Here is a 24,082-nt window from a genome sequence, read left to right as displayed (position 1 = left end):
TGGGTTTTTAGATAAAATCCGAAGATTATGCCAGAAATTATGCCAGCATAATCCGTCAAGGGCAACTCTTTATCCTAGACACGGTTATGTGTGCAGTATTCATCATAACATGCAGTTAGGTACTTCTGCGGTAATTTCACCTGAGCTCGCTTGTGGATACGGCTATTCACCACATCCGCTCATGCTGGATTATTTAGTGATTTTCGAGCCAGGGGTGCACTAGCCCTTTCCCAAAGATGCTCATTATTGCTCGCCACATTATTCGCTACCTTTGGTTGTTTGGAGTGAAGGAGGGAATGGGGCGAGGGATGAGAGCGCATGGACGGCCAGTGTGGAGTCGCGACTGGCAGCTGTTCAGCTGGTTAGTCACCCCGAGCTCCCTCAACGCGGGATCCCTTTTCCTGAACATTCGAACCTTTTTGCAAATTGTCTGTGCATGTGAAAAAGGTTTACCCATGTTGTCTAGTTTTCGACCACGTGGCAAATGTCAATAAACACAACAGACACACGACGACCTCGCGGACGACCACGCCTGAGATGGATCGACGTTGTTAAGAAAGACTCACAATGCATTAATCTCTCGCTTCTGGATGCTGTGCAATCTGCTTCTGATAGAGCTGCTTGGCTCGAAATTGTCACCAGATGCGTTGACCTCATGCGGTGAGTGATATGCGAACTGTCATTATTATTATGGGGTGGCTTTATTGGTTTTGTGTTTGTATTATGCAGCATCCCGGGTCATTTAAGACCATGGGGAGTACTGCTGTTGTATGTGAAGAAAATTATAATAAGGGAGACTGAGAAAAAAGAAAGAAAAAAGAGAGAAATACTGTGAATAGCAAATCTACAATGATGCATGTACAATCTAACATATTGCCAAGTACAACTGGTTTGTTACCACTAGACCAACACGCAATGCCTTATCACTGCCCCGAGCTAGTTCCTCTCTGTTTTTGAAATCCCCTTTCTTCTCAGCATACTCCCTTTGGTCTAACCTGCCTACTAGCATTAAGACATGCCAGGATATCAGGAAATTCACAGTCCAGCTTTCCACACTGTCTCATCCGAAGTGATCCCATGTATTATTAATGTGCCTCCCTTTCTTTTTCTCTCCCTATCTCCTTTCCCTCTCTGACAGCATCTTTCTTTTTTTTTCCCTTTTAGCTTGCCGTGGTTGGCTATCACCTGACCTCTCATGTTTATTGGCAGTCTTCGGACGGGCCAGGAGATGTTGAATAAATAAATAAATAAATAAATCTATTATACAACTAATCTGCTAGAAAGAGACATAACACAAGCAGGTGAAGTAATAGCAAGAGAGCTAAATCAGAAAACAAAAACAAAACAAAATCCGTTGAAAAGTAACCGTCATCAAATCTGAAATCGAGCCCTTCAGCGACACAATAGCACTGAAGGCAGTGATATAATTCTTCTCATTCAACATCAGTGAAGCACCGTCAAAACCGGTGAATGGGGGCTGATGGTATTATTATTATTATTATTAAGCTTACGTGGAGATAAAATGTAATTAACGCAATAAATAGAGTAAGAGTAGGCAGAAAAAGAATTTGTTTACTTTGAAATTAATTGTGAATTTAGACCAGTAGTTCTCGTTTGTGGTTGCATGGTTACTTTCTAGTGGTGAATTTATCTCATCTGTTGTCACCTGATATCGTTGATTGATGTAATGTTTCTTTCAGCTCTCATTTCTCGCGCTAGATAGGGTCTAAATTATTACTTGCATTGTGCGTATATATATTGAGTTTAGAACTAATGATGATTTGCCAGTAATCCTCTGATGAGATGGCGACGAAAACGTTTAGGAACAAGCTTCTATATTTACATGAAAACAAGTTTTGCTAATGGTGTTTGTACTGAGTGCGCAGCTTACTCTATTTTATTGCGTTAATTATTATTAATATCGAGGTGCGATTTCTCACAAAAGTGTGCAGAAAACAAGGGTATACAAGTAAGAACTAAGCGTGACAAGTGACAAGTTGTATACCCTTGTTTTCTGCACACTTTTGTGAGAAATCGCACCTCGATATTCCAGTGCTGTCATTGTATCGTGTCACCCTACCTTGATTGCTATATTAATTATTATTATTATTATTATTTAAAGAGTCGGCGTGGAGAAAGCAATTTTATTAGTGCAATTAGGAGTATAATCGATGCAGACATGGCCAAACAACAACGAGTTCATGGAATTTTTAAGGATTTTTATGTTATTCAAAATCGATTTTCGTGTTCCGCTCATCAGTGAATAGTATCGGAACTGAGGGTACTGTGTACAAAAATAGAACATTTTATAACAGCATAATTAATTAAAAGTGTGAACAACAAAGGAAGTGCTACAGCATTACATAATAGGTGTCAAACATAGTGCTAACGTATATAACTGAGTGCAGCCACAAAGCAAGAGGTGATACAGTGCAACATGACACAACATTTACATCTGATAACCAGCTACGAGAACAACTTTAGCGCGACTACATGCTTCTTTTGTTTACAAAGAACAGGAATATGCACACGAATACATACAGCTTCCAGAACCTTCAACTGCTTAACATAACTTGCACGGCACAAAACAGAAAAGTGAGAATCATCGTACACACTACGACAATCTGGACGTGATAACAAGTGACAAAATACAGCTGACTTTTTGCTCACGTCGCTCTCTTCCGTCTCATCCCGCTCCTTTCCTTCGATCTCCTCCGCCTTATCCTCGTCCTCCGTCTCATCTTCATCATCATCGTCCTCATCACCACCATCATCATCATCAGTCACTTCCTCATCATCCGTTTGATGCTCAGTCTCACTGCACTCCTTATCACCCTCCAACATGGCTCCATCATCTCCACCAGCATCACAAGTCGTTTGACCGCTGCTCCGCGTCACCGTTGCTGGGTTCTCTGCTACTGCACACCCATTTCCACTGTCCATTTTGCGTGGGCCAAGTCCATTCCGTGCATAAATTTCAAGTGAATAGTTTGCTGTGCTTCTTCTGGGTCTATGGGTGAGGATATTGGTTTCATTTTGGTTTGTCGATGATCTCCCTCTCTGTCCAGACACAGTCGGCACCGTGGATCCCAGCACCGGGGGGACCACCATCTCGGTAGTCACCAAAGGTTATTATTATTATTATTATTATTATTATTATTATTATTTGAAACTCGGGTATTGAGCCAATAATAAAAGTAGAAAGGAAAAGGACATATGGAAACGAGTTTTAAAGAGTAACTCTCCACCACTGTAACTAGATACTATATACAGTAAGAAAGTGCAACAACTAGGCACAAAACTGACAGAGTACTGAAACATTCGACGTCCTGACACCTAGCTTCAACACATTTCCGTAGCGCTAACCGACAGCCTTCCAACTTGGAAGTTTCAAGGTTATGGAAAGACCAAAGAGGGGAAGGCAAGCGAACGAGCACAAGCTACAGTCCCAACGGAACAAAGAATGTCGATTGTCACTGGACGATGACGAGACCAGTAGGCGATTTGACAAAGCGGTCTAACTACAATTCGAAGCAGCAAAGCAGCACACCACCCAACTTGGGTGGGTCAAAAATATCAAAGATAAGTTAAGAAGGGGGAAGCTTTGCGAGAACGAATTGTACAAGCCGAAATCTAAACTCCTACAGTACTCCTCATGCATTACATTGTGATGGACTAGTTGACTACAAAACAAGTTGTTTCACACGACGTACGTTTCGCCGTATGGTTCGTGACGGCTCATCAGGTGTGCAATTTGAAACTCGAGTATTGAGCCAATAATAAAAGTAGAAAGGAAAAGGACATAATATTATGGAAACGATGTCACAATCACAATGACATCACAATGACATCACAATGTCATACATGAGGAGGCTAGGCCTAGGCCATTACTATCAAGTATCATGATTATGGCATAGGCGTAGGCGCTACATGTAGCGAGTCGAGAGTGACTGACTGTGCCCTGACAGTCTGTGTAGAATCTACTGAGTACTCAGTACTCACAGCTCGGAGTGAGAATAACAAGGATGCAGTTTACAGGGTTATGGGCCGTTACACGCCCGATTGGTTGAGAGACTAACCTCCTCTCCCCTGACTCACTTGTGAGGTCTGCATTCGCCACTAAGGTTAACAGGCATAGTGGTGGCCTGCGGATGCGAAGGCTAGTTTGTGTGTTTCTGAACATTCAAGCGATGCCGACGCGGATCCCGCGAATAATTATTATATTATTTATATACTTCTCCAGACGTTTCGTTGTTCTGAACAACATCGTCATTGGATAAAGTACTACAGAACTACTTTCTTTATCCACTGACGATGTTGTTCAGAACAACGAAACGTCTGGAGAAGTATCGTACATATTTCTATCGTTATTAAATTTTATCAAATATACCACTCTTTGGTCTAGAAAGAATACTTTTTTGATAATGTTAGGTATCACAAGATGGTGATGAAGGACGAAGGACCACGGCACAGGACGGCCACAGCTCATTTCGGATAACTTGTAAACTTTTGGTCCTCTTTTTGAATTTCAATCCTTGGCTCTCCATCCGAGTTTAATCTGCACACCTGATGATCCGTCAGCATCTTTACGGCGAAACGTACGTCGTGTGACACTACTTGATATTGCCGTTTGTTAGTCCATCACAAGTTCCATTCCACATGTACATGTAGTATAGTACAAAGAGACAGTGCCGTCCGGTCTGTCTTGCTTCGTGATCGCGTAACTTCCCCTCTTTTGCTCATCTCTGATAACATGAGCCTCCCAAGTTGGGTGGTCGTTGTTTCTCACGACTGCCATCCAGAGAACACGAGAAGTCCATCGAACCTTCGATTCGGCAAGCCTGCAAGAAAGCACCACTCCCTGCTCAATACACAGTGTTTCGATAGCGTTTCGAGCTCTAGTTTTTAGTTTTCTGTGGATTTTCCAGCTTCTGCGTGCCTCTGCAGCAAGCCCACTGATGCAGAGTGCCATTTGTTGCCGGTGCAACGGCAACGGCACCTGCGTTCGGTGTGACTGCAAGAGGGAGGGTCGCGTGAAGACCAGGGTACGCAATGAAGCCCGCCGCCGTATTCAGGAGGCTGCTGCGTCTTTCATCACCGCAGCTCCTGAAAGCCTGCAGCGCACTATCCACCTGGCCCGCGAATCTGGAGCATCCAGCTGGCTAACCTGCCGTCCACTGAAGGCTCATGAGTTCTCCCTATCCAAGAGTAAGTTCAGGGATGGCCTAGCTCTGCGGTATGGATGGCAGCCCAGCCGCCTACCATCAGCGTGTGTGTGTGGTGAGCCATTCGATGTGACCCACGCTCTTTCCTGCAGCACTGGCGGCTACCCGACAATCCGTCACAACGAGCTTCGTGACGTGACAGCGAATCTGCTCAAGAGAGTTGCCACGAATGTGGCAGTCGAGCCTCGACTCCAGCCGCTAACTGGAGAAAGGCTGCAGTACCGAACCGCTATCACTGACGACCAGGCCCGATTGGATGTGGCGGCTAGTGGTGTGTGGGGTGGAAGATTCGAGCGTGTGTTTCTCGATGTACGGGTTTTCAACCCTTTCGCGCAATCGAATCGGACCTCCTCACTCACCAGCACGTACCAGCGCCATGAGAAGGAAAAACGTCGACACTATGGCCAACGCGTCAGGGATATTGAGCATGCCACCTTCCTGCAATTGGTTTTCTCAGCTAGTGGTGGGATGGGGAAATCTGCCACCACCTTTTACAAGCGTGTCGCGTCTCTAGTCTCAGAGAAGACGAAAGAGCCGTAGAGCCAGGTCATGTCGTGGATCCGGTGCCGGCTGTCTTTTGCCCTGCTGAGATCCAGCATTGCTTGTTTGCGGGGCGCACGGCGGATTCGTCCCCTGCCAGCCATGACCACCTCTGTCGTGAGGGTGGTGGCTGAAGCGGCTATCCGGTCCTGAGGCAGTTGTGTTCGGTGTCCAAGGCCGGTTTTTGACATGACTGTACTAAGTACATCGTAGTTGTACATTTGGAAGTACAATTGTTATTTACATTAGACTGTATTTACAGCCATTTTATGACATTAGACTGTAGTACTAGACTGTTTTCACAGCCATTTTTGCTCTCTCGACTGTTTTCACAGCCATTTTTGCTCTCTTGACTGTTTTCACAGCCATTTTTGCTCTCTCGACTGTTTTCACAGCCATTTTTTGCTCGTTTTTCTTCCGGTGCTGTTGAGGTTGCACTCGTAATAATTATTGTGGTTTTTTTGCCCGTACAAGAGGCTTGGTTGCGTTGGAAAAAATAGCTTAGCTTCCATATTGAAGACTGAAAGGGGTTCGCTGCGCCGATTTTAATTCCTCGGGTCTTTTAGAGCTCTATAGAATGACTTACCTAGAACCTTGGCATACGTAGATCCGGACATGCAGTAGGAGTTGCAAGTGACTGTGACCTCAGCGCAACTGTACGAGTCACCAGTGCACGTGATGGCGGTAGTCTGTTTGCAGCTCTGGGACCGCACGGCCACTGCAAGGCATACGACCAGGAAAGCAACGAGGACCTTCATGATGAACGTGAAGAAGATGAGATGGATTAGACCAGCGACAAACCTAAGCTCTGTGTAGCAGCGAATATCCAAGCAAATGGAGCTCTTTGTAGTACAAGCCTGCGGGATATAGACAATCGTGATCCCCACCTATTCTGGACAAGCGATTCTGAACTGCTTTTGAACCTGTCAGATCTATGTGACATCTTTTCAATCAACTTCCCACCCGCAGCACACGAATAGTCCTTTTACTACATCATGCAACTGGAATTTGTCCGAATCTTGACGCAGGAAGGCAACAACAGGGATATATCTACATGTACATGTACTCAAATCTGTGGACAGCAACTGTTTCGCTCTGTTAGAGCTCCTCAGCACAGCTCAGAGGACCGAAGCGCAGCTCTTCACAATGAAATACGTTTCCGTGAAGCAAAGCATTTTTATAAAGAGCTGCAAACCCCGCCAAGAGTGCTCAAAATGCTCCAAGAGCAGTGAGCATTGCACAAGGCGAGCGGCAAGGGTTCGCGCTAATACATGTATCAGTACATGTCTGTATGACGGAATGTATTTTTACTGAATTCGAATGTACGCATGCACGAGAAATAAGCGCAATTACTTGAACATATAGAAGCGAATGTAAAAAACGAGTTAAATTAGTGGGCAAGGAGTGTATGCTGTATGCCATGTGCAGCAGTTCCACTAGCAAGCCTGGTAGCGAAGTAACATCGTGGAACAAAAACAACATAGAGCAATGGCCCAATGGCGACAATGACTGAGCTCCAGTGTATCTGTCCAGTATCTGTGGAGTGACCAAGCACTGTTTGTGTGTTGAGGGTGGATTCATGTGATAGTCCATCAAAACGTGCTAGGCGGGATCTATCAAAGCCGGGTTAGGATTGTCAAACTTCCGCTACCTTCTCTGTCTAGAGCCCCCAAGGAAGATCCGTCTACCACATGTTAGGCAGTCGTTATGGTTCCGCTAATCTGAGTGCTGCTGTGAGCCGTTACTGCCTTGGGGGTGCGTGACCAGCATGGCTCTAGACAGTTTTCGACCGGATTAGGATGGCCAAATACCTGTGTTCCTGGCCAAAAGGGCAGTCAGCATGCCATAAGCTCCTTCTCTGTGCACTGTGTACAATGAACTGTCTAGTACGGGATGTATCTGTCAAACATCTGTCTGGCCGTCAAACCGACCAGCAAACCTGTCCATGGCGCGCGGGGACGCCTCTTGTTTGGGAAAACAACACAATAGAATGCAATGTACGAAAATGTGATAAAAGAAGTAGTACACTATACAACCGGAGCTACCTATCTCGTAGACCTGTGCTGTTATTTTCCATCGTGCATGCTTTACTCCAGATTGGATCAATCATGATGTTGATGACGGTGATGATGGTCCTGTCCACCTCAGTTGGCAGAAACGCGGTCGGCCACGGAAACAACCGCCAGATGGCATATCAAGTGGACTAGTGGCTCGCTCTTGGGCAACATTGGCAGAGTTGCTATCGTCCTTGTTATTATCATCATCAATCATCGTCATCGTCAACAGCCTCAACAACCGCTTTCTTCCGTAGTGCTGATTGAAGAGGTTGGCTTATTGAAGTTCTTTTTCCTTCTTTTCCTTCTTTTTCCTTCATACAATTATTCTCTTCATTTGTGTTAACATCCTTCATCTTGGCAAATTGTGTTTTGTTGCCCGTAAAAGAGGCTTTTGGATTATCTCAACAACCGCAATGACATCAGAAGTAGATTCGAGATTGGCAGTGGATCAATCAACAGCATCGGTAGTGACCACACCATCGTCACGATCAACATCATTTTCTAGATCGTTCATATTAATTTTTACACGCTCCTCCGCACACACTAAGCACAGAGTTGAGTAAACCACATCCTGGGACACACATTGACCAACTAATGTATACCGGCATCACAAGTATGACATTCAACTGGCCGTCCTCGTCGTTTCTTCTTCTTCTTCATCTGTTGACTAGCGCTATCGAGCAGTGCTCAAGCTGACTTTCATGCCGTGGAATGTCTCAGTACTCATTGTCAGTGTTTGGCTAGATTGTGCACGTCTGACTGCTCAACATCTGATTTAGATGGTGTACTCGATCGCATAACTTGTGCCCACAATTTCCATGTTATAAATATTTTCCTTGGCTCACCATCTGAGTTCCTAATACTATTAATTTTATGTATTGTGCTTTTGATTTCTTCCGTTTTTTCTCCTTTTGGTGCGTTACCGACATGGCGATACTGAGACCTATTGGTCAGTGTAGTGCCTGTAGGCTGTAGCCTCACCAGTACTGTTACTATCTGTGACTGTGGCGACCGCCATGTAATGTTTTGTCCTCCCCAAATCGTACCCCAACTCTTTCTCTCTCTCTCTCTCATTTACCTGTCTTGTCTTACGTAGAACATAATTATCGGAAGATAATAATGCATCAACGGGAGTCAAATATATCACTATATTGACTATGGTGAATAGTGGCGAGAAAAGCTAGCTAAAGAGGCGAGAGAGCCTACAACTTGACATGACATTTAACATGGTGTTTAACCGTCTCATATTGGATATAGCCTTTCTAACATCCGCAGTTGTGGTGAAGACCTGAAAACATGTTTCAAGAAGTTGGCTGAGGGTACCAAGAGCTGGAAGTGATAGCGACGGATCATCTGGCACAGCAACGGAGGCGAACTGGCAGCGTTGTGAAGTGAGCGCCTGTGGGAGTTAGTGAGATTGTCCAATGTCACTCTTGTCTGTTTATTCATGTCCTCGATCTTCACATTAAACGTTCCGAACTATCTGGACAGTTTAGCATAACAGAAACCTTTTGAAGTTGATTGTTCCAACTAGGAACACACGCTTCTTGCCGAACTTGACACTTGACTGACTCACGAGAAACCTTTTGGAGATAGCTATCACGGGATATGACCACAAATTTGCTTTTGTCAAAATGGTCTTTTATAAGTTAGTGCATGGCAGGGAGGGCCTTATGGCTTGTTAGTGCCCGACAGGTTAGCGTGAGGCCCGTGGGCCCGAGGGCTACCCTGAAGGACACAAACAAGCCATTAGGCCCTCCCTGCCATGCACTACCTATTTTAGAAGGAGGTTACATGTACATGTATTATCTCCCTTGCATTATCCTTGTATTGGCTAGCTTTGTGGTTTGTGTGCGGAGAGAATTGGTGTGGTATGTTTTCTTCTGGTAGCTCAGCACCACTGAGGACTGCTAGAAGGAGAATAGAAGCGAATGAAATGCTGGGCTCTTATTGCGAGCTTCTTTCTTAACGTTATTCATAGCTTGTGCAGCTATTTTAAAAGTATTCATTCTCGCGGATATCACTCATGGCTCCTCGCGGCGTGAGGTGTCGGCTGTTGATGCTGGTGCTTTTCATTTCCCGGTGATACAACTTTGTTCTCTTTCAGGCGTCTCAGACCATTCTACTCCTTCTAATCCATGATGGGTGCTTGTTCTGTGGTCTATCATAGCGCAGGTAGGGTTGGGTGGGATAGGGTGTGCGGACGGTTATATCCGTGAGCCAGAAAGAACTGTTCGAGAGTGTTTTGAAGAGCGTTGTAGAGAGGCCAGGGCGCAGGCACGAATGCTTCAATTTTCGCCAACCAATCATCCCTTGTGGGGGGGGGGGGTGCATTTCGCCGAATTTTTGGCTGTTATACACCTAGTGCTTTCAGGTACAGGTCCTGCTCCACCAATGCGGCCTCGCGATGTAAGGCCAGTAAAATCGGGACAGTTAAGCGTCCATGATTGCGTCACTAAGATGAAGGATTTCTTATGCAGAGCTTACAGTTTTTCAGTGAAATTCGGCGACAGGGACAGTGGTGAAAATGTAACTTCGTCGAAATGTACTCGCCGAATTTGTTACGTGGCGAAAACATCAAGCTGTGAAACAGCACAGTCGCGAAATGTCCTTCTATGAACCGAACCCCTCGAAATGTCACGTGCCTAACCGACCGGATACCTTGCAACAGGCATACATGTACAGTACATGTACGTGGGCTCTCTGTAGAGTGGAGTCGGCTTTGGATGTGATTGTTTAACGGTGTAGTGAATACGAACACCAGCAGTCAAGCACAACACACATGCGAATGTCCTAGCCTGGACCCTACCAACATTTTAATGTGAATACTTAACTCTCCAAGCTGCAGGAGATAGACTTACTTGGCTTGACAATGTTGACAGATGCGTCGACTCTGCTCCTGTCTAACAGGTTCAGGGAAGATGTGAGCTGTGTGTATTATTATTATTTAAAAATATTCTCAAGGGAACTTTTTTTTTATCCAGTCGCCTGTAAACCTACATGCATCTGTCCTGTCCGAATGTCCATGTTTCCTATCCACTATCCGCTGTAGCTGCCGAAATTACTTTCTTGTGATCAGCGTGTGCCTCATCTGAATTATCAGTAGCAAAATTAATGCAAAAAATGAGAAAATTATTATCTCATTTTTGCTACTTGCTACTTGCTGTGTATGGGCTGCCCCATCAGATTGCTGACTGTTCATATTAAAGCAGTTAAAACTGTTGTGACTGCTACGTGCATACATGTACATGTATGTCCTGCCCTTTTTCAGGTATGCACAATCAGTCATGTACATGGCTGTACATTGTTTACATGTATGTATATGGCTTGTGGAAACATAATGCCGTTCGGTCGCTATATACGTGTAAAGGTCTTAGCTTTTTGCATGGCTGTGGCAGTGTGGGCCATGCCAGTCTGTTGCTGGCAGTGCGCACTTTTGTATGCGAGTCCATGTTCTGGGCCAGCGTTGACTGTTCGTTGTGCTGTGCGTGCATGGCATGATGCGGATGTGGCGGCTGCCAAAACACAGATGCCAATGCCTGTCTACTTCATCTACATGTAGCTGCATTGTCCCCGTGGCAGCCGCTTGACGTAGGACCTTGTGAGTTGTGACCATTTACATCCTTGCAGGCATGAACACTCTGCACTCTTGCCAGTCTTGGTATCATGCAATGGTGTTGAGAGGGTGAATGGCTCGACTAGTTATCTGATGGCTTGAACATGGGTCTGTCTCGTGATGCTCTTGTGCCAGTTGTGGCAAAAGAGTTCTGACAGCAGAGTCGACAAGACATAGTCAGAACTGTCCGGCTGCATGAACCAGGGCAAACGTATTGTATTAATTTTGTATCCAGGTAGTGTATGATAATGTAGTTGGATACCATACACATGCAAGTGGATAGATATTGTGCAGAGCCAAACGAGTCACGGAGTAGTCACGAGTTACAGCGTATCACGCGTCTGGTTTACGCGTCTGCAATCCGGTGTATACAGAGCCATGGAAATCTCTCCAACAAGGTATGCATACAGGGCCCTGCACGTGCGCATGCAGGGGCTCATGATGCCTGATATTGCCATTTATGTACAATGACCGGCATGTTGACGATCATATAATAATACTGTCTTAAGTATAGCAGACTACCACGAGGAGATATCATGGAGTCATGCCTACGTCCAGGCAGGTTTGCGAAAACCATGGCCGGCCATGATGCCAGTGTAATGATCTACGCTTGTCCGCAGTAGCTAGAGCGGTGCATATCCTACACCACACTCAACTCGTGATAAGCCTCTCGAGTCGCTCCGTATCGCCCGCGACTCTCCGGAGTCTGGGTAACCCGTGCAGCGCTGGTCGATGTTGCTTGAACCATCATCGACATCGTCATGATCATGTGAGCAGCACAGACTTTTTTGCATTTTTGAGTTGTAGCCAGGGTCGGAGAAGTAAAAATACAGTATGGTATTTTTACTTCTCCCTGGTTCACGTAAAGTGGCTGCACACACCTCTTTTGTCTGTTTTGCATGCTGCCCGCATTTGATAAACTGAACGTTGTGTTACTATTTGGGTCAGCTGTTCGTCCCACGCAGTTTCTCACCTTTAGCCTCAAGTTTAGGTGTTTAGTATTTGTTTGGAGTGCTTATCCGTTTGGAAAGTACTTTTCACAATGAACTGGCTGCGGCAGGTCTGCATCGGCGATCTGGACTTGGAAGACTCGACGAATCAATGGACGACAGTGCTGTCCTCGTTTTTATTCTTCTTATGTCTATACCTCATCTGCCTAGCCCTATCGTTGCTGTCTGAAACCTACCGTAGGCTAAGCAACCGGGAGAAAGTGTTTTGGCACCTCTCTATCGTTAGAGCGGTGTTTGGCGTGTTTGGCGCTTATTCTGGAATTTCCACCTTTCTGTGGACGCCAGAACTGCATGCTGACATTATCAATGGCAAAACACCGGAATCCTACTTTATTGTGATGGTGACGACTGGATTTTTCCTGTTCGAGTGCGCTACACTGTTCGCATCCAACATCTACTTCCGCTTTATAGATTGGAACCTGGCGCTGCACCATTTACTTTCTTTGATGGAGATCCTGATGACAGTCCATTACGGAAAGGCTCATTTCTTTGGCTGTCAAGGGCTCTTGCTGGAGGTCACGACACCGTTCTCGGCCGTGTGCTGGCTGCTGCTTAAAGCCAAGAAAGCAGACACGATGTTGTGGCGTGCTAACCAGTACATTCTCATTCACCTATTCCATTGCCGCACGACAGTGGAGCTCTACATCTGGTGGGCGACCTACCAGAACCTTCCGATTGTGCTGAGCGACATGCCGGTCCCGCTCGGAGCTCTTCTTAGCATTGAGTTAACACTGATCAACTTCTACCTGACGCCATTCTGGACGTATAAGAAAACGAAGCAGCTGTTCAACCCCGTCGATTGGAATCATCCCGACGCCAAGAAAACGCAATGATCTAATAGTTGACTGAGTCATGTCTATTCTATTCAATTTTTCTATCTACTGTGTTGTGAGACACGGCGGGAAGGTTACACACCGGTAGATGTCTGATGGCAATCATGAGACGGAGAGAGTAGAGAGGTTTCTAGGTTGCAACTATTTTATTCCTACTTTTAAATAGCAATGTAAAACAGTGTACGGCTGTGGCAGAGTCTGTTACCACGTCCTGCATAGTGTGTCTGTGATGGGTTTATGCTCCTCCTGTGTTGTGAACTGCAGTGCATGTACATGACATTGTGTTGCAAAACCCAGCCACCACACACCAGGCACACACCAGTGCCACACTCACGCTCTGTGATCTGAATGGTACATGTAGAGTTTTCGCTTGTGTTGTTTGGCTGTGGTTTTCGTGATGAACATTTAAACGTGCGAGCTCTACCGTTGTGCATCAACTTGGGTGTCAGTTTCTATGTAAAGGTATCACTTGACTCTTACCGCAATTTTCTTCTCCACTCAGGCCATATCTCATAGTAATCGAATTAATATTCCGTCAAGCCCATCATAAGACTTACTTCGTATACTTATGCAAGCTTACTAGGCAACATCGTAAACAAGTTATAATAATTATTCTGTTGAGCCGAGAGAGAGAGGCTCCTGGTGCCATCGCTGCTGTTGAACAGTTCTTTGGGCCATTGGCTTTTCATGGGCTGAGCATACATGTACGTACATCTGTGCTTTTGGCTTGTTTTGAAGCTTGTGAAGCATGCACTTGTTGCATGCATTCTGCACAGATAATTATGAGTGTGAGGTCTTGCAAGGGGTGAATTCCCTGAAACACTGTGTATAGACCGGGAGTGGTGTTTTCTTGCAGGTTTGCGGAATGGAAGGTTCGATGGACTTCTCGCGTGCTCTGGATGGCAGTCGTGAATCAATCTAGGGAGAATTCAAATTCAACACAAATTCCCCAATTATCGCCGAAGTCGCACCAACCAACCCCTCTTCTTCACAACAGTCTTGTAAGTAAACAGCAATTACAGTACCTGGTAGTGGCATGATCTTTTCTGTGGAGACATGTCTAAAACCAAGAGTCCATAACCCCAAGAGTGTTCAACTGGGGTCCGGCTGCTGTACTGCCTGTAGGCTCTAGGCCCATTGCGCGGCGGGATTCCAACATTACGTCATGCTGCCGAGGCACAGCTAGCTGTACAAAACTCCGCATTCCGCGGTGCTTGGAACCAGGGAGTAGTACAAGCGCAACGAACGTGGACGTCATTTTTGACGTAATGTTGGAATTCCGCTGCGCGGATCCCCTTGTATAGAGTTGCACACTCTCGATGTTATGGACTCTTGCTAAAACCCATAACCTGCCCATCCCATTCAACAAGTTGTATAAGAACTGCTATTTGATTTGTGTTGGGATGCCTGTTGGGCGTGTGCTTTCAATGTATTTGTGTGCCTACAAGTCAACGTTCCTTCCCATTCTCCACACTGACTGACTGTGCTGCCGCCTTTATTTCTCATTTTCTCTGTAGCGCTCCTTTTGTTCTTTTGTTCTTTTTCTTTCTATTTCCGTATTTTTCTATTTGGCGCGCATGAGCAGTGATGATACCGAGGGCCTTGGTCGGTTCAGCAGCTCTTGCGCCGCCTCCACTGCTTCCGCTACGAGGTGATTCGTCATTATTTAACACGAAAGTAAAAAAGCCTTCCGTAGGGTTCGAGGTGTGAATCTTTCTATTTCTTCCTCTAAAAATGTAATACTGATGTCCTTGGATTGCAATGTTGGGTTTCTTATTCACATAATCCTTGGTGTTGGGAAGCAGGTGGCAGTTGAAAAATGGCAATTTTTCCGCATATTAATTTTGTTGTGGTCATTTCTTAACATCATGGTAAAATAGGCCTTAGCAGCACAATTTCAAGTCAGTTTTCAATAGAAGGAGACCCTACGTATCCAGGATGGTCCAGCAAGACTGGATCAAGATCATGTTCATCCAAATACAAGCCATTCAAGCTTGCAATTGTGATCAACATCTGTTAGCAAATTCAATAATTGCCAATGTTTGGCCAATACCAGGGCCAACACACCGACATTAATCCTTTCCAGGCGTCACTTCCAGTATGTACCTATCATATGCTTCCTCTTCAGCTAAATATGTTGTCACTGGAGGTTGAAACCAGCGGCTATGACTCTCTTATTCTCTATTTTACCGTAAACATCGCGCACATGCAGACTGAAAGCTCTTGCAATGTCACTTCCTGAAGGAATATCAGTCTCAATTTTGGAGGCGAGCTTGACAGAACATGGGATATGGCAATGGTAAAAAGAAATTTGACGTGACTTTTTGCAGGCGCTGGCAATGAGATATTTTAGAGATTTTTAAGAAATGACTCAATGTTACAAAAAAATACGAATCACCTCGTACCATTGCTATCTGTAACTCTGCGAGGTGTTGCCAGCGTTTGCACCATGATGGTTTGCGGCTATATCTGGTAAGAAAATATACTTAGTGTGATACTCTCTATTATTTGAAATACTTCGAAGTAGAAAAGAATTCATGGTTCGCGCTGTTACTCATTTAGACCGAGTCTTCTGCATCACACTCGCCACCACAATGGTCAATGACCGAAAATCCGATCCACTGCATCCCTGTTTCCCTCATGCCAGGCCTCAGTTACCAGGTGGGTCGGGGGGGGGGGGGGAGGCTTCTAAGCAGAACTTGAACCTAGTGCACTCTGTTTCGCACACATGGTCTTAGACAATCCCACTACACTCTTCATAGGTATTAAAAAAATAGGTATAGTAACTATTTTAGCATGCAGCTGAATTTTGATTTATCTTTATCCGAACTGAGTCTGTATCTGTATGTAGGACTCTGTGAGCAGTCACGTCTCGATGACCGATCACGATCCCCGTGACCAATCAAACAGTCACAAATCCCCAAAGAGCAGTCATAAAGTCACACACCAGTTTGAATCCCGATGACCAGTCACAAACAGCGGCGACTTTCTCTGTGAACGGCCACAGGTTCCACCTCAACATATTATTACGACTCAACTGTAAGCATTCACGCGATCAACAAACTCTTTTCCTTCACAGGCTCAGAAGTGAGCAAGAAAGATTTCGATCAACTCTCGATCTCCGTGTAGTTTACTTGTAGCTCGAGCCTGGTGTGTGCATTCCTCTCCAAAACGAAGGGTGGTCGAAAATCTAGCAGGCTTCTGATAGAATCTCTTTTGAGAGGCCGTTCTGGCTAGTAGATTGTGCTATTCATCATCTTTGAAAAACAAACTTCGTCCGTCAGAAAAGCCATTTCGGAATAATTTAAGTCCGGTAATTTTGCATGCCGATCTTGGTAGAACGGAGGCTGATTTCAACTGATCCAGCATACAAGCAGCACTCGCTTTGTGTTTTTGGAGAAGATGGGTGACAAGATTACGGAGTCAGAAGTGGACATCGTCGATGATGCAGAGACAAAAATATAATGAAGATGGAAATGAAAATATGTTCATCTCCGGGAAGGTACTGAGTATTTCAAGCACCTTCGTGTGTGTAGCTCTGTCTTTCTTGTGGAAGACTCCACAGAATTACAATCCCAGCTTGTTGAAACTGAAACTGCCTCTCAGTTGACGTCGTTCAGGGAAGACATCTATTCAAGGCATCATTGATCTATTCTCAAGAACCATCGTAAGAAAGTAAAGCAAGTCATGTCACAGTTAGCAATGGGAATGGCGATGTAGACCAGAGAAGTGTGGGTGTCTTGTTTTGACTGCAGGAAACTGTATTTCAGTATTGTGGCACAACGTATTGCTTTTACAGTGTATTGCTTCGAACTCATCAAAGCTTCATTCCTACTCCCAATATAACTCTGACGGTAAAATTTGTTGATGTAACATTATGATCTTTCTCGCTGTGCTGCTATAGCGTGTATCATACTATTAGCAATAGTACGTGCATACGAGTACTGTGTACCGCTTACTGTCTTCTTGTCAGTGTTCTTGGGCGATCCTCCACACCTTCATTTGTCCATTACGTATTTTCCTTCTACTTGTTTATAGAAATATTCACTGGCTACAACTTCTTGTAATTGCTGGTGCAAATGTAGCCTGCTATGCATGCTTGTTAGTGAGAGCACACCAGATATGTAAATCGATATGTATGTCAGACCAGATGTTCTTGAACTGGCAAGCTGCTTTGACAAGAACTTTGGTTAGATAAGTTTTAGAATTGGGTGCTGAATGACCTGGAGGAACTAATCATGTTTGCGATCCGTATCACACCATGAGCACGGTTCTTCCGTCTGCGCATCACTTCTTGGCTTGTAGATTGTTTGAAAGATATTATAATATTTCTTAATGTGCGCAAGCTCCACTGCAGCCACTTTATTAGAGATTTATAATAATACAGCAATACCTGCCAGTATACTGCCTGCGGCCGCTCATAGGGAATTATAGTTTCTATAACAAATCCTGCAGTGCGAAGCACTCCGTGAGCAGTCACGAACTGCGTACTTTTCACATGTACACGTATAGTGATTTGTGACTGGTCATGGGGGGTTTGTGACTGTTTGACTGGCCACGGGGACCGTGATTGGTCATGAGGCCTTGACTGGTCACTGAGTTCTACCTGTATGTTCTAACTCCCTAACCTGGTTACACTGTCTAGGTGCAGATGTCTTGCCAGCAAAGCATACGAGACAAGAATGCATTCGAGAATCAGTTACTTTAAACATGGATGAATCTCTATTCTCACTCTCAGTTAGAAACATGGGATTCGAAGCAGGGACCTTGGTGGTGTATCTGATAACTATTTCTCAATTTCGTATTAGGCTTAAAACCAGTGTTGAGTTTGGGAGAGAGAGAGAGAGAGAGAGAGAGAGAGAGAGAGAGAGAGAGAGAGAGAGAGAGAGAGAGAGAGAGAGAGAGAGAGAGAGAGACAGAGAGAGAGAGAGAGAGAGAGAGAGAGAGAGAGAGAGAGAGAGAGAGAAAGAGAGAGAGAGAGAGAGAGAGAGGGACAGACAGAGACAGAGAGAGAGACAGACAGAGACAGAGACAGACAGAGAGACTGACAGAGAGAGAGACAGACAGACAGACAGAAAGAGACAGACAGAGACAAACAGGCAGACAGAGACTGCGCGACGGTGAAAGCAATCGCAAGCGCTGTGGACCTTTCAGCTGTGCCAATCAGTTGCCGTGTGAGTAAGTACTCAGTAGCTGGTATTTGCTGGCACAAAACTCGGAGACGTAGAGAACTGATACCCTGGTTATGTGCTGCGTGACCGGCTGTGCGCTACCTGCTCGGCCTTCAAGCATTGAGCACTACTACTTGTAGTGAGAAGTGATATTATACAGGTACATAATTATAGAGTGTAACTATGCGGTTAGTACCGCCGGTTACACTCTCCGACTACGTCATGATGTATTGCTTAGATACTACCCTGCATGCCTGGCTGTAACATACAGCGTGCCACTGCTGGTTTAGTTTTGCAGGATCATGGCTAACCTACATAGTAGCTACAAATAAAGGATCCGCCAGAGGGAGATGTCACAGATGTGGGTCCACACAGCCTCCCAAATCTCCCAATGTCCCATGCCATGGCCACCTACTCACACACATGGCACTAGTCTGTACCCGCTTTTTTCCGCTACATCAGTACACGCTATCGACTATCGTTGCTATCACTAGTATCAGTGTCACTGCAATGCAATGACTAATAATAATAGTAACACTGTACTAGTATTTATGTCGTGACAGATGTAGAACCATTAGGCATTACTGTTTCGATGATCGGATCGCACTCCGGCGGATCGCGCCATCAAGCTTCAACTAACAGGCACCATCGCGGAGGTCGCGGACTCCGGCTGCGACTCGAGTTGATCTACTCAGTGCACTGAGTGAGTCTGTATGTCACTTCACAATGAATATAATAATATTATTATGTCATGACAGGACTAGCTGTTACTACCCACTTCGGGAAGCTTCTTTATCTCTGTTCACTTGACCACTACCACTGCTTGACACAAGTCAAGTACAGATACGTAGTCTACGTACATGGACAGCATGTAAAAAACAGTCCAACACAATCATGACCTTTGCCTTTTTAGCCGATCTTCCAAGGCCAGCTTGCATACATGATATAGCACAGATAGTCAAATGGACGGTCACTACGTACATGTAGATCTACGTGTTACGTGTAGGCCAGGGCTAGGCCGGCCGAAGCGCCCAGGCGCGTGCACGATCAAGGCGATCGTACATATACATAATCATTAGGCCAAAACAAATAATGACCTTGTTTCCGGTAGGCCGAACGGGCCACTTTTTCCCAAATTCTGAAACTTTTTTTAGTCCCGAATATACAAACGGTGGCAATGCCATGTGTGCAAGTGCACTCAACGAGTCATAACTCAGTCAAATCTCAACCGAATTCCACAATCGAAACACCTACAATACATGTACAAGGTAGCAGACATTCTCAGCTGTCGACTCGAAAACCTCTGGGGTCGATACGAGCTAGAACAACGGAACTGGAAGGACTCGAACTGTTTGCTTGATTTCTCAGGATGTACGAAAACAGGAATACACCACATGCTGTACAAGAACAGTGAGTCAGTCAACTTACTTGGACATTGATCCTTGCCATGTACGTACATGTAGCATTGTAGGTGCTCTTGTCCATCAATACCACAACGATTGAGGAACCGAAAAAAAGTATCCAAAAAATTTCATTCCGGCCGACCGAGTCTCCTTTTTGAGGGGTTGCCGACCGGAAACAAGCCTATTTTTGTTTTGGCCTTACTAGAATGATCTACGCGTATACGAGGCACGCGATATCGCGATCGCGATGCGATGTCGACAGGTACTAGGTCACGCGGTTCTGGAGGTAGCCCACCACCTAGCACCCGTTGTCAAAACTAGCCAATCGCTGGCCACTCATATGGGCTTAGACAGCACGCTCCTTTGCACGAAGCGCTTGCCTACACACAAGCAAGTGGGATATCGCCTCATCACGATCATTGCATGATGTCAAGCGACTGGTTGCGCAAGCGCTTTGCGTACGTGAATGGCAATGCGCGAGCGCTGTAAAACTGGAACGCGCGCTCTAGCAGCTTCAGTCTATCTACACTTTGCTTGCTTTCAAGTTGCTGCTCGCTGTGTCGACACTTCTTGATCGTCTTGCGTAGGGACTTGCTTTTTCAAAGCTTTTCAATTTCCTCTAAGCCGAATACCCCGTACATCAACCAACAGTCACTATGTCTCTCGCTCGTCAGGAGTTCCACGAGAACTGTGAGGCTGGCATCAATGCCCAGATCAACAAGGAGTTAGGCGCTATGTATGCGTACATGGCAATGGCCAACCACTTCAGCCGAGACGACATTGCTCTCTCGAACATCGCCTCCTTCTTCAAGGACAGCGCTCAAGAGGAGAAGGAGCACGCTGAGAAGCTGATGGAATATCAAGTGAAGCGCGGCGGTCGTGTCGTCCTCACTCCTATTGACAAACCGGCCAAGACCGACTTCGACTCTGCTCTGGATGCCTTCCAAACAGCCCTGGCTTTGGAGAAATACGTCAACAAGGCTCTCCTGGACCTTCACGCCGTCTCCGACACACACAAAGACTACCAGATGAGCGACTTCTTGGAGGGCGAGTACCTCAAGGAGCAAGTGGATGCCATCAAGCAGCTGTCTGACTATTGTGCTCAACTGAAGCTCGTCGGAGACGGTCTTGGTGTATACCACTTCGACAAGACCTTCAAGTAAATGCCAGGCAACGCCACTGTCGCAAGCTTTCCGCTTCAATGACTTGTCTTTGTGTTCACTTGTGCGCTTGTTTCCTAGCTATGAGGCCTGTCTTCTTTCTTGGCAACTGCACTTGTTTCTAAAACACTACTTAAGTCTCGCTCGTAGACTCTATCTCTGAGCACTTTTTTTACACCGACTTATTTGATCTGGTGTCCAACAAAAAGTTTCCAGCTAGCCGTAGATCTACTCTGGTTCTACTTGGTTTGGTGATTGGGGCCAGTGGGGTAACCTGCGGTACTGCGGAATGACTTACCAAGAACCTTGGCATGCGTAGATCCGGATAAGCAGTAGGAGTTGCAAGTGACTGTGCCCTCAGCGCAACTGTACGAGTCACCAGTGCAAGAGGCGGCGGTAGTCTGTTTGCAGCTCTGGGACCGCACTGCCACTGCAAGGCATACGACCAGGAAAGAAACGAGGACCTTCATGATGGATGGAACGACGGGCGAGATGGATGAGATCGGCGGCAAAATTACAATTTCCAAAGTTCAGGCCTCCAGAGATAGTATTACCCATTACCATCCACTGGGCCGAGAGTAGCTAATCGGATACTCTCCTAGCCAGGCAGCTCAATGCCAGATAACTAACTTCTAGAGAGATGAATGTGGGTTTATATAGGAGCCAATGACCCAGTACTTGTTCATTGTTCGGCTTGATCGCAGTGTAACCCGCAACACGCACTTATTTGGACTTTTTGTTTGTTTTTTTGTTTGTTTTTTTGTTTGGTTCGCTCAAACTGATGAATATTTTGGTATGACTAAATCCCGTGCAATACATGAGTACATATTGGTGATAATGCACTACAAAGTTGAACAACAAGGATGTTAGTTGCTCCCAACACTGGAGCTCGCACTTGTTATTCCGCCTTTGACTTGACTGACTCACGACTGCCATCCCGAAATCCATACATTTCGAATCTGGTTGCAGGATGAATGTTTTCCCCTTCTTCAAATTGTTCGTTTAGTAGTCCCCACGTCTGTTAACCTATCTAGTAGTATACAAACAGTAAGAGATGGCAGTGCAATCATGTACAACATGTTCGTGGCTCACCGGCCTCAGGAGGCTTAACCGAACAGGAAATGAAAATAGTTGTGCAAGCTGCCCGGAATCCAGCTGTCTCTTTCTGGAAGTCACTCTCACGCAGTCCGCTCTACCGTATACCTAGGCCTGGTTCACAATCGACAGGACGGGACGCAATGTAAGGAGCAACGGGACCCAACGGGACGCTCATTATGCCGATTGACCACGTCCGATGTGAATGCTAGAAACGGGAATGCAACCGTACTAGAGTACAAATCGGAAAGCGACGGAAGAGTGTTTTTTGAGGCAATGGAGCAAGTTTTATTTTATATTTTTTACTATGGGGAAAGCCTACTACTGAGTAGGGGCTGCACCCAGACGCAGCAAGTACGCGCATGCAAGGCAGCCCACACCAAGCCCTGTGGACTGCCAGGTAGCTGCAGACCAAGGAGCTGGTGTAGGGCGCTGCTGACAGAATGCATTGAGCCATTGCCATTGCTTCCGATAAACATGATGAAGGAGCACCTGGCTAGTTGGCTTGTTGTCCTCTGAAGAGCTATCGTTGTATTTCGTTGTCTTCATCTTGTTATCTTTTCATCTTGTTATCTTTTCATCTTGCACGGATGGCATTTGCCGACGCTTGCGCTAGATATCTCTAATTTGCCATCTACAGTGCATTTCAAAACTATAGACGCGTAGGGTTTTTGAAATATTTCAAATTTGGCTGGAACTTTTTGAGAATAGTTTTCGGAATATTGCTCAGGATCGCTCCACAATTACTCTCATGTAGTTTCTAAGGCCTCGGTCACACTACGGCAAAAATGCTGCGTCAGCGTCAGAATCATGAGCTTTTCCATGGCAACTGACGCAACGCGGGAAGTTTGAGCGTCAGACGCTGCTGCGTCTGACGTGGGGAAATCGGCTGCGTTGCCGCTGATGGGAGTGACGCTTGGCGGAAAAAACAGTGTCTTTCAAGTAAAATTAGTTTCAAGACACTTTGCTTGAGTTGAGCAGTTATTCGACATAATATAAGTCATTCGTCTGTTCAAGGTTTGTTTTGTTCCCTCTTTTTGTTCGAGATAAGTCCGTGGACCTACGAGGCCGAGGCTGCTCTGCTGCGAACCTGGCGGAAGAGCGAGGCGTTTTCTGAGAAGAAAATGATGTCGAGAAACCGGGACCAGTTGTTTGAGTGGGTCATCGGCCAACTGGAGCCTGTTGACTTGTGAGTGTTGTGTTGTCGTCAAGAGCCCCAAAAAGGACAACCAGTATGACGAAGTCAGGAGAAACACAGCTGCGATGCGGACTTTACTTGCCTGATCAATGACACTACAACTGAAAAATGGCTTCAAATTCGGAAAGAAACAACAACGATCGTGGCACGCGTGGACCTACAGTACCTTTCGTCTTCTTGTAATCAAAAATCAATGAAAAATTCGAAAACTTTGTCCGACAATTTTTTTGTATAATAAGCAAAAGGCCGGTTTCCGTGGGAATCCGTGTCGTCATTGAGTTTTCCTGGTGGTTTTGTGACGTAGACAAATGCGTCAAGCCGCGGCAGTCATGAGCTGCAAAAAAAACAAAACACTGTGTGACCCCGCGTCTCCGGCAAGTGCTGCGGCTTGACGCTGCGTCCAGCTTCAAACTGCCGTAGTGTGACCGAGGCCTAAAGGATTGGATAACAGACGCCCAATTTGGAAAAAATTATGCACAAAGTGATCACAGATTTTATGTGATATAGATGCTGGCATAACGGTTTTTGCCTAGGTACGCGTCCATAGTTTTGAAATGGACTGTAGCTGTGTGCTGTTTTTTGTTGTTGTTGTTGTTGTTGTTGTTGTTGTTGTATACTTTATTTATAGTGGAAATCAAAACAGGCAAAATGCCTAATAACATTGGACCCACTGTGAATAACATGTTAAAGGATATTGTGGAAAAAAAAATTGTTGTTGTTGTTGTTGTTGTTGTTGTTGTTGTTGTTGTTGTTGTTGTTGTTGTTGTTGTTGTT

The 24,082-nt window shown here is 45.5% G+C and overlaps 3 protein-coding genes across 3 annotated transcripts in view; 2 read left to right on the top strand and 1 right to left on the bottom strand.

The window, feature by feature from the left end:
• LOC135810112 (low-density lipoprotein receptor-related protein 1B-like) overlaps positions 1-6,594 on the bottom strand; it is a 45,970-nt gene extending 39,376 nt beyond the window's left edge. The window contains exon 1 of the mRNA XM_065323575.1: positions 6,352-6,594. Coding sequence (XP_065179647.1) covers positions 6,352-6,523 — 172 coding nt within the window. The 5' untranslated portion in view covers positions 6,524-6,594. The remainder of the gene's footprint in view (positions 1-6,351) is intronic.
• A 5,886-nt stretch (positions 6,595-12,480) lies between these two features.
• LOC135810588 (protein CLN8-like) lies at positions 12,481-13,281 on the top strand. Its single transcript, XM_065324081.1, has one exon. It carries the CDS (start codon positions 12,481-12,483, stop codon positions 13,279-13,281), a length of 801 nt encoding a protein of 266 aa, XP_065180153.1.
• Positions 13,282-20,379: 7,098 nt separating this feature from the next.
• Positions 20,380-21,916, top strand: LOC135810111 (soma ferritin-like). The gene has a single exon (XM_065323573.1). The coding sequence runs from the start codon at positions 20,512-20,514 to the stop codon at positions 21,016-21,018; it is 507 nt and encodes a 168-aa protein (XP_065179645.1). The 5' UTR covers positions 20,380-20,511; the 3' UTR covers positions 21,019-21,916.
• The last annotated feature ends 2,166 nt before the right edge of the window (positions 21,917-24,082 follow it).

Source organism: Sycon ciliatum, chromosome 2 (genome assembly GCF_964019385.1).
Source record: "Sycon ciliatum chromosome 2, ocSycCili1.1, whole genome shotgun sequence".
Lineage (NCBI taxonomy): Eukaryota > Metazoa > Porifera > Calcarea > Leucosolenida > Sycettidae > Sycon > Sycon ciliatum.
This window is presented reverse-complemented; position numbering and strand designations above follow the sequence as displayed.